General features: G+C 43.2%; 1 protein-coding gene across 3 annotated transcripts in view; it reads right to left on the reverse strand.

Annotated features, from left to right (window-relative positions):
- LOC128326839 (sodium-coupled monocarboxylate transporter 1-like) overlaps positions 1–12,881 on the reverse strand; it is a 94,091-nt gene that overhangs the window by 30,678 nt on the left and 50,532 nt on the right. For all 3 annotated transcript variants that reach the window (XR_008308310.1, XM_053254527.1, XM_053254526.1), the window contains exons 6-7: positions 11,892–12,032; positions 5,109–5,238 (exon numbers count right to left, since the gene is read on the reverse strand). Coding sequence is in view for 2 of the 3 variants with exons in the window: in XM_053254527.1 (XP_053110502.1) it covers positions 5,109–5,238; positions 11,892–12,032 (271 nt within the window). In the remaining variant the exon portion in view is untranslated. The remainder of the gene's footprint in view (positions 1–5,108; positions 5,239–11,891; positions 12,033–12,881) is intronic.

Consider the following 12,881-nt stretch of genomic DNA (forward strand, 5'->3'; position numbering starts at 1 on the left):
ACTCTTTAGGAATGCAAATAGAACTGCCTTGCCTAGATGTGAAGAGTGGAAAAACCAGTTTCCAGGAAGCAAACTCTTTGAAAGTTCAAGTTACTTTTTTAACTAGAAAGTTCTGGTTACAGGGAGTGCTCCATGCAATCCCTGGTCATTCGTAGGTGCCTCCTTTACTACCTGAGGTCCTTCAGGAGGTCTAACCAACTGTTCATTTCCTGTTCTGGTCCCAACAAGAGATATGCGGTTCCCAGACAAAGGCTTTCCAACTGGCTAGTAGATACCATCTTTTCCTGCTATAAGCAAGGGGTCCAACCTCCAGAGCCATGGCCCCTTCTGCTGCCCACATGTCTGGGATCAGTATGACTGACATCTGCAAAGCTGCCACATGGTCCTCAGACTTGCCACTTGTAAGACACTATGCTGTGGATCTACACTCTGCTGCTGAGGCCAACTTCAGTAGGGCAGTTCTCAAGCAAGTGCTCTAAACATGCTAACATCCACTTCCGTCTCCAGAGCAAGTCAGTCACCCAGTTGTGAGGGAACATGGATCACCTCAGAGGTAAACAGGTTGCTTACCTGTAACAGGTGATCTCTCTGGTGATTCATGTTCACTCACAACACCCGCCCTACCAATCCTACTGCTAGCGTGCATCCACAATATTTTGCTCTTACCTGGACATATGATGAACTTTGCCTTTCTCACATTGCTGTAGCCGATTCAGGAACTGAGAGGGAGGCGCTCTCCCACCTATTTTAACGGACACTATCTGCACACCTCAGAATGCTGGAGAACACCTGTTGGAGCTATGTATTCCTCCGTGGAGCTACTGCACAGGTGCAGAAGACCCAGTTGTGAGTAAATGTGGATCACCAGAGAGCTCACCTGTTAGAAGTAAGCTACCTGGGGTTTTTTCCATCATGCTCAGCCACAGGCTCAAGTAACACATGTGTAACAGTGATATACTGCAACATTTGTTTTGCAGATCCATACCTGTATTTACTATTAACCTTTAATAATGTCATTGGCTGATGTCCTGAGTAACAAAGCCTACATGTAAGGAGATTTTACAGGGATGTGCCAGGAGCACATGCACAACTCAGGAGGAGAGCTGGTCTTGTGGTAGCAAGCATGACTTGTCCCCATAGCTAAGCAGGGTCTGCCCTGGTTGCATCTGAATGGGAGACTTGATGTGTGAGCACTGCAAGATATTCCCCTCAGGGGATGAAGGCGCTCTGGGAAGAGCAGAAGCTTTCAAGTTCCCTCCCTGGCTTCTCCAAGATAGGGCTAAGAGAGATTCCTGCCTGCAACCTTGGAGAAGCCGCTGCCAGTCTGTGAAGGCAATACTGAGCTAGATAGACCAATGGTCTGACTCAGTATATGGCAGCTTCCTATGTTGTTCCTATGTGTTGCTGCACCTAAAGGCAAGGAGTTCTGAGCACTGCAAGATCAGAAACACATCACTGAGCCTTAGCAATGTGTTATTGATCATGAAGAGCACTTTGAAAGTGTGATCACGGCTCAGAAGCCTGGCACAACTATTTATTTATTTATTCATTAAACTTCTATACCACCCAAACTTCCGTCTCTGGGTGGTTAACATAAAAACAATTAACACACACATAAATGTTGAAACAATGCAACAATTTAAAAACAGCCATAAAATTAAAAACAGACAATTTTAAAGAGCTGGGGAAACTTGGGTGAAAAGATGGGTTTTGGGGTGTTTTTTAAAAATTGCCGGAGATGGGGAGGATCATATCTCAGCAGGGAGTGCATTCCACAATCTCAGGGCAGCAACCAAGAAGGCCCGTCTCTGTGTAGCCACCAGACGAGTTGGTGGTAACTGGAGACGGACCTCCTCAGATGACCTCAATGGACAGTGTGGGTCATAGTGAAGAAGACACTCTCTTAAATACCCAGGGCCTAAGCCGTTTAGGGCTTTACAACTAGCACTTTGTATTTTGCCCGGAAACCTATTGGCAGCCAGTGAAGCTCCATCAGCACAGGAGTAATGTGGTCTCTCCGAGATGACCCAGAGACCAGCCTGGCTGCCAATTGGTTTGGCAATGCCTCTGAAGGACTAGGGGAGCTGCACACAGGCTCCCAGTGCATCCCTGTACAACAGGACTGCAGAACTTTGGCCCTCCTGCAGATGTTGGACTGCAATGCCTATCATCCCTGACTATTAGCCCTGTCGACTGGGAGCTGTAGTCCAAGAACAGCTGGAGGACCGAAACTGTGCAGCGCAGCTGTAGAACCTCCTTACATCCACACTTTGTTAGGATGACAGCCAGTAAATACTGATATGCACATGTACTACACACTGTAACAGAGGATAGCAAACCAGGGTAGAAGAGTCTTCTTTCTAGAACCTATTTGTTAATCCAGCTCTGTTCCATGAAGACATTAAAACTTTTAACAGAATTTTTGTATAGTTCATAGACACATAATAGAACCACCACAATCCTTTGAGCTTCTAGTTGTTAAATAAGAAAGTAAACTCCATCCCCACAAACAAAATAGTCACATTATTTCTTCAAACAGGAAATATAATATACATCCCAGCTTTGTCCTGAGAATATGCTCAACTAAAAGCATCTCTTTATCCAAAATTTCCTCTGCTTTCAGATCTACTAACGGAGCACCTTTAATGGTTTCTAACAGGTCAATTATACCTGACCTCAGGCATTAATATTCAGATGCCTCATGGCTAAGAAGAATTAGTTAGTATGTCTTTTTGTATAGAAGTTATCAACATGCAAATGGGAAATTTAATTTCAATTAGTAATTTAAATTGGCCGTATCATGCTTATTTAAAACTCTGATCTGAAAGTTCTTTACCAATGCCTATGTGCAGTCTATGATTGCCCAGTTCAACAAGGTCATCAAAGGAGAAGCAGTGATGGTCAACATATTTTTTTTTCTTTTCAGAATCTGTTTCATTCATTATGACACTAGCAAGTTTAAAAAGGTGTACAAAAAAGCAGCAAAACAGTATGTTACCATAGTTGCTCAGACTTCTGTCCTACATACATGTGCGCCCTGGTTGCGTGTCCTTTGTTGGAGTATCAGTTCAACTGGCCAACTTATATACTGAAGCTGGGGGAATTTCTTAAGAGCTGGGGAAAACCCTTTCCCTGCTACAGCAAACTCTGACCAGGCAGGGAAGCAGGTGGCTATTCATCTGGCCCAGATTAACTGGCACCAAACCAGCCAGAGTGAGTGGCTGCCATACACCACCTAGAGATATAGATATCAGGTGGTATTAAAAAAAAAAGTTAAATAAATAAATAAATAAATAAATAAATAAATAAATAAATAAATATCCCACCGCATACCACAGCCATTTCAGCATGACCTATTCTGCTGGGGGCATCTGAAACCATGTGTTTCTTTTTAGATTGTAAGCTTTTGTGGGGACAGGGTACCACCTTCTCATTCCTTTTCCTATGAAAACTGCTTTGAGTATTTTATTTGTTGAAAAGCAGCACATAAAGATCATTCTCACAACCAGCTCTACCCAGGTAGAGCCAGTCACGAGAAGCACAGATTGGCCCCAGTCCTGGCACTCCTTGACCAGGTAGCCTAGGTTTTGTACTCAAGCTAAAAGTGAGGTAGGAGGGCGTATACACACCCTCCTACCCACTCCCTGGTTATATGGATGACTGGGCTGCCAGCAGCCATTGAAACCATAGCAGCCAGGAGAACAGAGAATTGGTTCACTTACAATGAAGGCTGCGTCTCTTGGGCTGTATTAGAGGACATCTGAGTGGGTTATCCTCTACATGTGGCTCAAGGCAGGACTATGCAAATTAGACAGAGCCTTTAAGAGCCCAGGGGGTGGGGGATAAACCCACCCAGTTCTTTTAGGCCAAGTATAAGTGAAATGGAAACAACACTTGGAACAATATGTAACAAAAACATAGCCAAGAAAAAACAGAAATGAGTGAGGTAACAGATTTCTAAGTAGAGAACAAACAAATGCAATTTTGCCTCCCAATCTGTCCCTTGAGTAGGTGTGAGTGCTCCACAGACAGGTCCAGATGTCCTCGAATACAGCAACAAGAAGGAGCCTTCACGGTAAGTGAACCAATGTTCCGCTCTCTGGGGCTTTATTAGAGGACATCTGAGTGGGAATATACCACAGCACAGCCCTTATAACCACTGATTGGGAGGGAATCGTTGCACCTACTCAGAGGGAAGGACTTTCTGGAGCACCTGTCTGCCAAAGGCAGCCTGAGCTGAGGCATAGGAGTCCATCTTATAGTGCTTCGTAAATGCAGATGGTACCCTCCACGTGGCAGTTCAGAATATCTCTTGGATAAGCGCGTTTGTAGAGAATGCTGCTGAAGTAGCAGCTGCTCTTGTGGAATGTGCTAAACATTCTATTAGGTGCTCTGAGGTGCTAAGACTCATAGGCCAATCCCCAACTGAAGCTAGTAGTACGTAAAGAGATAAATATGCAATCGCAATGGGGTACCTATAGGGATTTGTTGTGTTTTCAAGAAAAGGGCTGTAAGTTTAAAAAATCTAATTGAAGTACAAAATCTGGTTGGTAATTGGTTTCAGTACCATCAGTTAAATGAAGTTTTTAAGAAGGATCTCAAACTTGGTGGTTTTGAGTGGCTGAAAATGACCCAGAAATGTCTGTCAATGTCATTTCTAGCTGCCATTTTACAGGACAGAGCCATTTTGTGGCTCTTTTTAAAAAAAACACAATTCCCCCATGATTTTCCACAGTAAGTCAGATGAGCTGGGGGTTTGGGGGGGGAGACATTGCTGGAAAACTGGAAAGCAAGGTACAATACTTTATTTCTTTTATTTCTGCCTCCTCCCCACTTTCTTAACCCCTTTTTTGTGTAGAAGCCTAAAAAAAACCTATTCCCATTGACTCAAGGTTTCGTTATTTGCAGTTTCTGCATTCGTGCCTATGGGCGAGAATGGAACCCCTGCAAATAACAAGGGCAACCAGTATGCTTCTTTAGCACTTGACAATCACAATGTGTTCATTGTCGTTTTTTCAATGTGCCTATTTATATGGGAGATGCAAAAACAAAAACCTTGATCAAATTCAAATTTGCATTTAAACATTTTGCTTGTCAGTATGCTAAACCTGATCTGGTAGTTCCACAATCTGCGCAGTCCATGGGTCGCAATCCTTATATAGGGAGTACATGGAGAGTCCACAAAACACTGCACAACAGAGAATAAACCAGAGTGCCAAAAGATTTATATACAGAGATCTGCAAGAAAAAACTGCAGAAGTTAGAAAAATGTACTTGTACTTGCTGAAATAATGTGCAAGTAGAATAGTACTGCCAATGCATTAAGACATTGTTACATGCTCAGCAGCCAAATGAGGCAAAAGTTTGCTAGATATAAACATACTGGCTTCTTTGCTTAAAAAGCAAAGCAAAATCTCCAGCATTTTAGATTGCATATTAAAAATATTTTAAAATATAATTGGCTGTAAAGATCTTTAAGTGTATGGAACTGACATATGACAACAAATGCACGTGGTTATTGGTTGTGTGCTGGCAACTTGAAAACAACAGGTTGCTTATCTGTACCTTTGGTTCTTCTAGTGGTCATCTGTGGTTCACACTGATGGGCTCTTGCGCCTGTGCAGAGACCGAGTTGGGAACCTTGCATAGCTCTTCTTTCCCTGCTTGTTTCTGGCAGGCACCCTGTCCCCTCTGGACTATAGTGTATACTGTGTTCTCTTCCCCTCAGTTCAAGTGTCTGGCACCAGTGAAGAAAGGCTGCAGTTTGGGTGCATGTATGAAACCACAGATGACCACTAGAAAAACCAAATTTACAGGTAAGCAACATGTTGTTCTACATGGTCTCTGTGGTTCACATCAATGGGCGCATAGCCAGTTTACATACCTGGTGGCAGAAGGAGCCAAGATTCACTGGACGAACTGTTGGAGTACTGCCTTCCAAAGGCAGCATCTCACCTGGCTTGCACATCCAAAGCACAATGAGTGATGAAGGTTGAGAGCCATAGTCTCCAAAGTCAAACAATTGGTTCAAAGCTGTTGATGTGGCAACAGTAGAGTGAATCTGCCCCATATTTGGAGGTGGTTTCTTTGCTAACTGATAGGATAGGAAGATGGTGTCCATGATTAGGATGTGCACGAATCATTTTGTTGTTGTTGTTTTGATTTGTACATGAATTGAATCACCCCCTATTTGTTTTGGGTTCTAATCTGTGCTGCCCCCCGAATAACCCCAGATTCAATTTGTACCTGAATTTTCCAAATCTGAATCAATTCAGGGCAAAAAAGGGGTCCTGGTGGCAAAAGAGTGGGGTGGGTGGTAGTGCCCAATGAGTGGAAGCTATCACCCAAATTTCAAAGAAATTGGGCAAAGCAGTGCTTTTAAAAGAATTTTTGAATTTGGCGCATCTTTAAGCTTTTTCCCATTGGGAATAATGGGGATTTCAGCACTTATAGCTCCATGTGGGGGGCACCAGGGTAGCCCAGAGCAGGTTGTGGTAGGTGGTAGTGCCCAATGGGTGCAAGGAAGCTACCACCCAAATTTCAAAGGAATTAGGCAAAGGGGTGATTTTTAAAGAATTTTTGAAGATGACATTTCTTTGGAGCAGAAAACGGGTTTCGAAGGCAGAAGAGTGGGTCAGGTGTTAGTGCCCCAATGGGTGTCTGCCTGCTACCAACCAGATTTCAAAGAAATTGGTGGAACTGGTGCGTGTTTGTCATTGATTCCACTCTCATTTCCTATCAAAGAATCTACTCTCAGAACACCTCAGAAACAACAAAACCCAGTGCCCCATGGGTTTGTGGGTTTGGACCCTACGTGCACTACATCACCATTCACTCTGGCCCACCCTGGTGCCCCCTAAGTGGAGTTACGGTGCTGCTGAAATCCCCATTATTCCCTATGGGGGGAAAGCTTAAAGATGTGCAAAGTTCAAAAATTATTTAAAAATCACCCCTTTGCCCAATTTCTTTGAAATTTGGGTGGTAGCTTCCACCTACTGGGCACTACCACCCAACAAACTTTGGCCACAAAATGGAGGTCCAAATCTCTGAATATTTTGGGTCCGAATCTAGGGTGATTTGTTTTATTTTTTGATTTGATTTGATTTGATTTGTATACCGCCCTTCCAAAATGGCTCAGGGCAGTTTACAATTAAAACAAACCACTAAAACAGTAAAAAGCTAAAACAAATTAAAAAAAACAATATAACAATTAACAATTTAAAAACATTTTAAAACAACAATTAAACAATTACAGTGATTAAAATCCCAAAATCGGGTTTTTAATTTTAAAATAAACCAGATATTAAAACCCCCAAAATTTAGGAAGCTGAGAAAGCTTGGGTGAAAAGATGGGTTTTCAGGTGTTTTTTTAAAATTGCCAGAGATGGGGAGGATCGTATCTCAGCAGGGAGTGCATTCCACAATCTCGGGGCAGCGACCAAGAAGGTCTGTCTCTGTGTAGCCACCAGACGAATTGGCGGTAACTGGAGACAGACCTCCTCAGATGACCTCAGTGGGCGCTGGGGCTTGTAATGAAGAAGACGCTCTCTTAGATACCCAGGGCCTAAGCCTTTTAGGACTTTGTAAGTTATAACTAGCACTTTGTATTTTGTACAGGAACCTATTGGCAGCCAGTGTAACTCCATCAGTAAAGGACTAACATGGTCTCTCCGAGATGACCCGGAGACCAACCTTGCTGCTGCATTCTGAACCAACTGAAGTTTCCAGACTATGTACAAAGGCAGCCCTAACCCATGTAGAGCACATTACAAAAGTCAAGTCTGGAGGTCACCAACAGATGTACCACTGTTTTGAGGTCATTGATCTCGAGAAACGGGCGCAGCTGGCATATCAGCCGAAGCTGATAGAAAGCACCCCTGGCCACCGCCTCAACCTGAGAAACCAGGAAGAGGTGTGAGTCCAGAAGTACTCCCAGACTGCGAATCTGTTCCTTTTGGGGAAGTGTGACCCCATCTAGAACAGGTAGATCCAAATCAGTGATTCTCAAAATTGGGTCCTCAGGTGTTATTGGACTTCAACTCCCATAATCCCCAACCAAAGGCCACTGAGGCTGGGGATTATGGGAGTTGAAGTCCAATAACACCTGAGGACCCAAGTTTGAGAATCCCTGATCTAAATCATCTCTAGAGTTCTGACCCCACACAATAAGTACCTCCATGTTATCTGGATTCAGCTTCAGTTTATTCTCCCTCATCCAGCCTATTACTGCTTCCAGGCAGGCATTTAGGGAGGATATGCCAGCTCCTGAAGAAGTTGACATGCAGAAGTAGATCTGGGTGTCATCAGCATACTGGTAATACCCAGCCCAAAATCCCCTGGTGATCTCTCCCAGCGGTTTCATGTAGATGTTAAAAAGCATTGGAGAAAGTACGGAGCCTTGAGGGACACCATACTTAAGCTCAGATTTTGAAGAGCAACAGTCTCCAATCGACACCATCTGGAATCTATCCGAGAGGTAGAAGCAGAACCACTGTAAAACAATGCCTCCCACCCCCAACCCCCTCAGATGTTCCAGAAGGATACTATGGTCGATAGTATCGAAAGCTGCCAAGAGATTCAAAAGGACCAACAGAGTCACACTTTGTCTGTCAATTGCCAATTGGAGATCATCCATCAGGCCGACCAAGGCAGTTTCCACCGCATAGCCCGCCCGAAAACCAGTTTGAAATGGGTCTAGATAATCAGTTTCCTCCAAGATCGCCTGGAGCTGAGAGGCCACCACCCTCTCAATTACCTTGCCCAGCCACGGGAGGTTGGAAACAGGCCTATAATTGCTCAACATTTGTACCAGAATCTGGGCAATTAAGGACAGGGGTGATTGGTTTTGTCTACAAGTCACCTCAATTGGCCAGATTCGGGTACAAATCGTATTGTACCCGAATAGTTTCGCACATCCCTAGTCCATGATCCAATGAGATATTATCTGTGACAATATGGGCATCCTCATAACGTTGTTAGCATATGAGAGAAACTGAGAAATTGATTTTCTAAATGGTACCATTCTGTCCACATAAAAGGCCACTGTCCTGCAGACATCCAGAGTACGCAAGGTCCACTCACTGTCTGTGGTTTGGTTAGGAAAGAAGACTAGTACAGATAGAAGTTGAGACTTGCAGAAACTGGCGCCCCCATTAACTGCAAATCAACTAGGGGCAGATCCCAAGAGGGTAGATCTTAGGTGGATCTGGGTATTGGTCCTTACTATGGAACTGAGAATAGTGACAGGTCCTTTTTTTCTTGAGCTGAGGAAAGAACTCCAAAGTTAACAATGTGCACCACATGGAAATCAATGAACTAAAGGGAGGAGGATATAGCACAGCCCAGAAGGGGCAGGACTCCCATCTAAAACAAGCAGGAAAAGAGCAGGTATGGAAGGTTCCTGACCAGGTCTCTGCACAGGCATGAGAGCCCATCGGTGTGAACCACAGAGACCAAGCAGAAGAATCTTGCCTTATATACAGTGCATGTAAAAGATAAATACGCACATGTGAGAAAGAGCCCAGTCAACTGGCACAGTCAATTCCTGGATCTCTGCTAGGGACATGCACAAATTGGTTTTTTCTATTCTATTTGTGCCTGAATTGAATCACCCCTTATTTGTTTTGTGCCCAAATCTTCCACCCAAATCACCCTAGATTTAATTCAGATTGATTCAACCACTTATAAAGGTCCTAGGGGCACCAAATTTGGGTGGTGGATAGGTCCCCATGGTTGCCAGCTACCAACCAAAATTAAAGGCAGTGGGGCACTTGGTTGATTGTTAATGGTTTTTTAAAACTGATTTTGTATATTTCTGCCATAGGAAATTATGGGGATTCGAACTTGCCCTATCCTAACCCTAAAATGGATCCCCAGCTTTAATTTTTTTTTAAGCTAAGCTCTAGCCCTTGTAGAAGTGGAGTTATGGAGCAAAATGTGCGGCCACTATTTTTCAAGTGTTTGGATTCTTTGGTGTATAATAACTTTCCCTCATAATGAATACCTATGAGGATTCGTTGCACACCATCATTTCTTCTGTTCATTTTGTCTGTCATTGGACAGTGCTAACTGTCAGCTGCCATGTGCCAACTACACACACACACACATGCACAGGTATTCAGTTTATTTTTTAGGAATTTTTGAAGTATTGAGATTCTTTGGTCTCTTCATTACACACTTTCATTTCTTCTGTTCATTTTGACCCCACTGCTTTGCGGGTGGGAAATTAGTGGCATCCCATGTGCCAACTACCACCCAACCCACAAGCCACTCAGTATATTTTAGGAATTTTTGAAGTGTTTAGTGTGTAATGGTGTGTAATGAATCCTCATAAGGTTTCATTATGAAGAAAGACTGAGACACCAAAGAGTCTAAACACTCGGGGGGAAAATTCCTAGAACATGAACTGAGTAGTACCCCACTGCCTTGCAGGTGGGAGGAGGGTATAGTTGGCACATGGCAGTTGACCGTTGGCATTGTCCAAAGACAGTCAAAATGAATAGAAAAAATGGTGTGTAATGAATCTTCATAGGAATTCATTACGAGGAAAAGTTATTAAACACCAAAGAATTGAAACACTTGAAAAATAATGATCACACATTTTGTTCCATAACTCCACTTCTACAGAGGCTAGAGCTTAGCTTTTTTTTGCTTTTTTTTTAATGAAAACCAGGAATCTGGGGAAATTAATAGGAGGAATCCAAATCTTGAATCAATTCAAATAGAATCTGGCGCAATTCAATCTGGAGCTGAATCTAGCCAATGGACCACAGGGGTGATTCGTTCTGTCTCCAAATCACCCAAATCAGCTAGATTTGGCACATATTTATTTGTACCCAAATCGATTCACACATCCCTAATGTCTGCTGCCTGCTAAAGCAAGCAGTGGCATATCAGAGGGTGACAGGCAACAGGCATAATAGCAGCCAGTCTTCCTTGCTCACATGGGTGCTCCCTCCCCTCCAGCAACTAACCTGTGCTTTGTCTGCTCCCAAAATGGAGGAGAGAATGCACAGATTTGTTGAAGGATAGAGAGACAGAGCAGCCAGAAGAACAGCGCTGAATACTGCCAGGAAGAAAAGAGGCTGTGATCACTACAGGGTTTCCAGTCCAGCAGTGAGTCCAACAGCTGGGGGTGTGGTCAGTGACATGGCTGGTGCGGGAGCATCATGGATTGGCTGATGCAGGGGGTGGGGAGATACACAAAAGTATGCATTACCACAAAGTTCAACAAATAAAATAGCAATAGATAAAAGGCCAGTTCACATGATCATCAAATCAAAGTTAGAAGGCAATACAACCAGAGACTGAGGGCTGTTTGAACCCACAGGGTTCTGTGAATCCCTCTAGCCCAGATCCTGAAAACCAGGGAAACCCTTATACTGTACCCTTCTATTAACTGAGGTAGGACAAAAATAGGAGCCATCCTACCTCAGAGGATTGGTCATGTGTGAGCACTTGCCATTTCAAGCAGTCTAAGGCAGCGCCCTGCCATTAGAGAGCTGCGGCTACAAAGGCTGCCATCTCTGAATGTGCCGCTCTGCAGCGCACACTCTATGCTCTGTTCCTGTGGTCAATCAGAGGATGCCTGAGGTAATGAGGTTTCCCCCTCTCCTTGTAGCCCTTTGCATGCTAAGATGACCGAGCTGATCCTTAGAGGGCTACTATATTTTGGTAACTATATTTTGGTCACTACTATATTTTGGTAACTAGATACTTTTTTTTTTTAAGCAAATATATTACTTTAAAGGAATACATCCTCTATAAAGAATTCCACTAAATGGAAAAAAGTCCACATCAACTATTCTCACAAGTAGGAGAATGTGTTCAGCTGACTGATGTACATGAGGATCACTGGATTACACTAATGAACGTACAATATATTAACTTACAGTTTTGCATGATTTCGTGTTTTGCACGCAAGGTATCGCTGAACTTGACACTGATTTGCTCCAAACACTGAAAGCCAGGTAAAAGTGCCACCAATTGTGATTGTCCAGAAAGTATGCCTTTGCAAAGGGTCTGGGCTAAAGCTAAATGGAAGAAAGGGGTGGTGGAGGAGGAGAGGCTTTAGATTATTGTCACGGAATGAGCTCAAGACTTCAGTAAGAAAAAAGGGAATTTTGAATATACCAATACATTACTTTTCTTTCTAATGGAAGTATGGCAGCCTGTCCTCTTTTGTGACTCCTCTTTCTGGTAGCAGACATGGCCATCATGGACAGCATTTAGAAGTAGTGACCCTTGCCTTGCCCAGCCCATGCTAGAGCAGTGCATAAATCCCTCTTAATTATAGTCCTGCTGTAAAACACCTTGTCAATGTCCGGAACAGCATACCATAACTACAACTTAACAATTTAAACCAGGTAAGTGTAAGTGGACTGGAATAAAATCAACATTTTCAATGTCTAGTTGAACTACTGCCTTTGGCTGTAGATTATCTGCAACCCTGTAAGATTTAACTGAAAAGATTTTATCAGCTAGGGCAGGTGTTCCCAACCATTTTTTGTTTACAATTCTACCCTTCTCTCACAAACCTTCAGTTCAGGTATGAGAGAGAGAGAGAGAGAGAGAGAGAGAGAGAGAGAGAGAGAGAGAGAGAGAGAGAGAGAGAGACTTAAATGTTTCAGTAATGAAATTGGCTACTCCAGGACTGGCTTACATCCAGACTAAGTTACTCATGGGTACTCCCACAGAAATTAATGGGACAAGTAAACTTTTAATGGCTACTTATGCATAAGGCTACTGTTAAGGCTACTTATGTGTAACTTAATCTGAATTTAAACCAATCTCTGAAATAGCCTATCTCATAACTGTAATATATAAATATGTATGTGTATATACACACATGCATAACAACTGAAACTAATTTTGGTTAATTT

The sequence above is a fragment of the Hemicordylus capensis genome, chromosome 5 (genome assembly GCF_027244095.1).
Source record: "Hemicordylus capensis ecotype Gifberg chromosome 5, rHemCap1.1.pri, whole genome shotgun sequence".
Lineage (NCBI taxonomy): Eukaryota > Metazoa > Chordata > Lepidosauria > Squamata > Cordylidae > Hemicordylus > Hemicordylus capensis.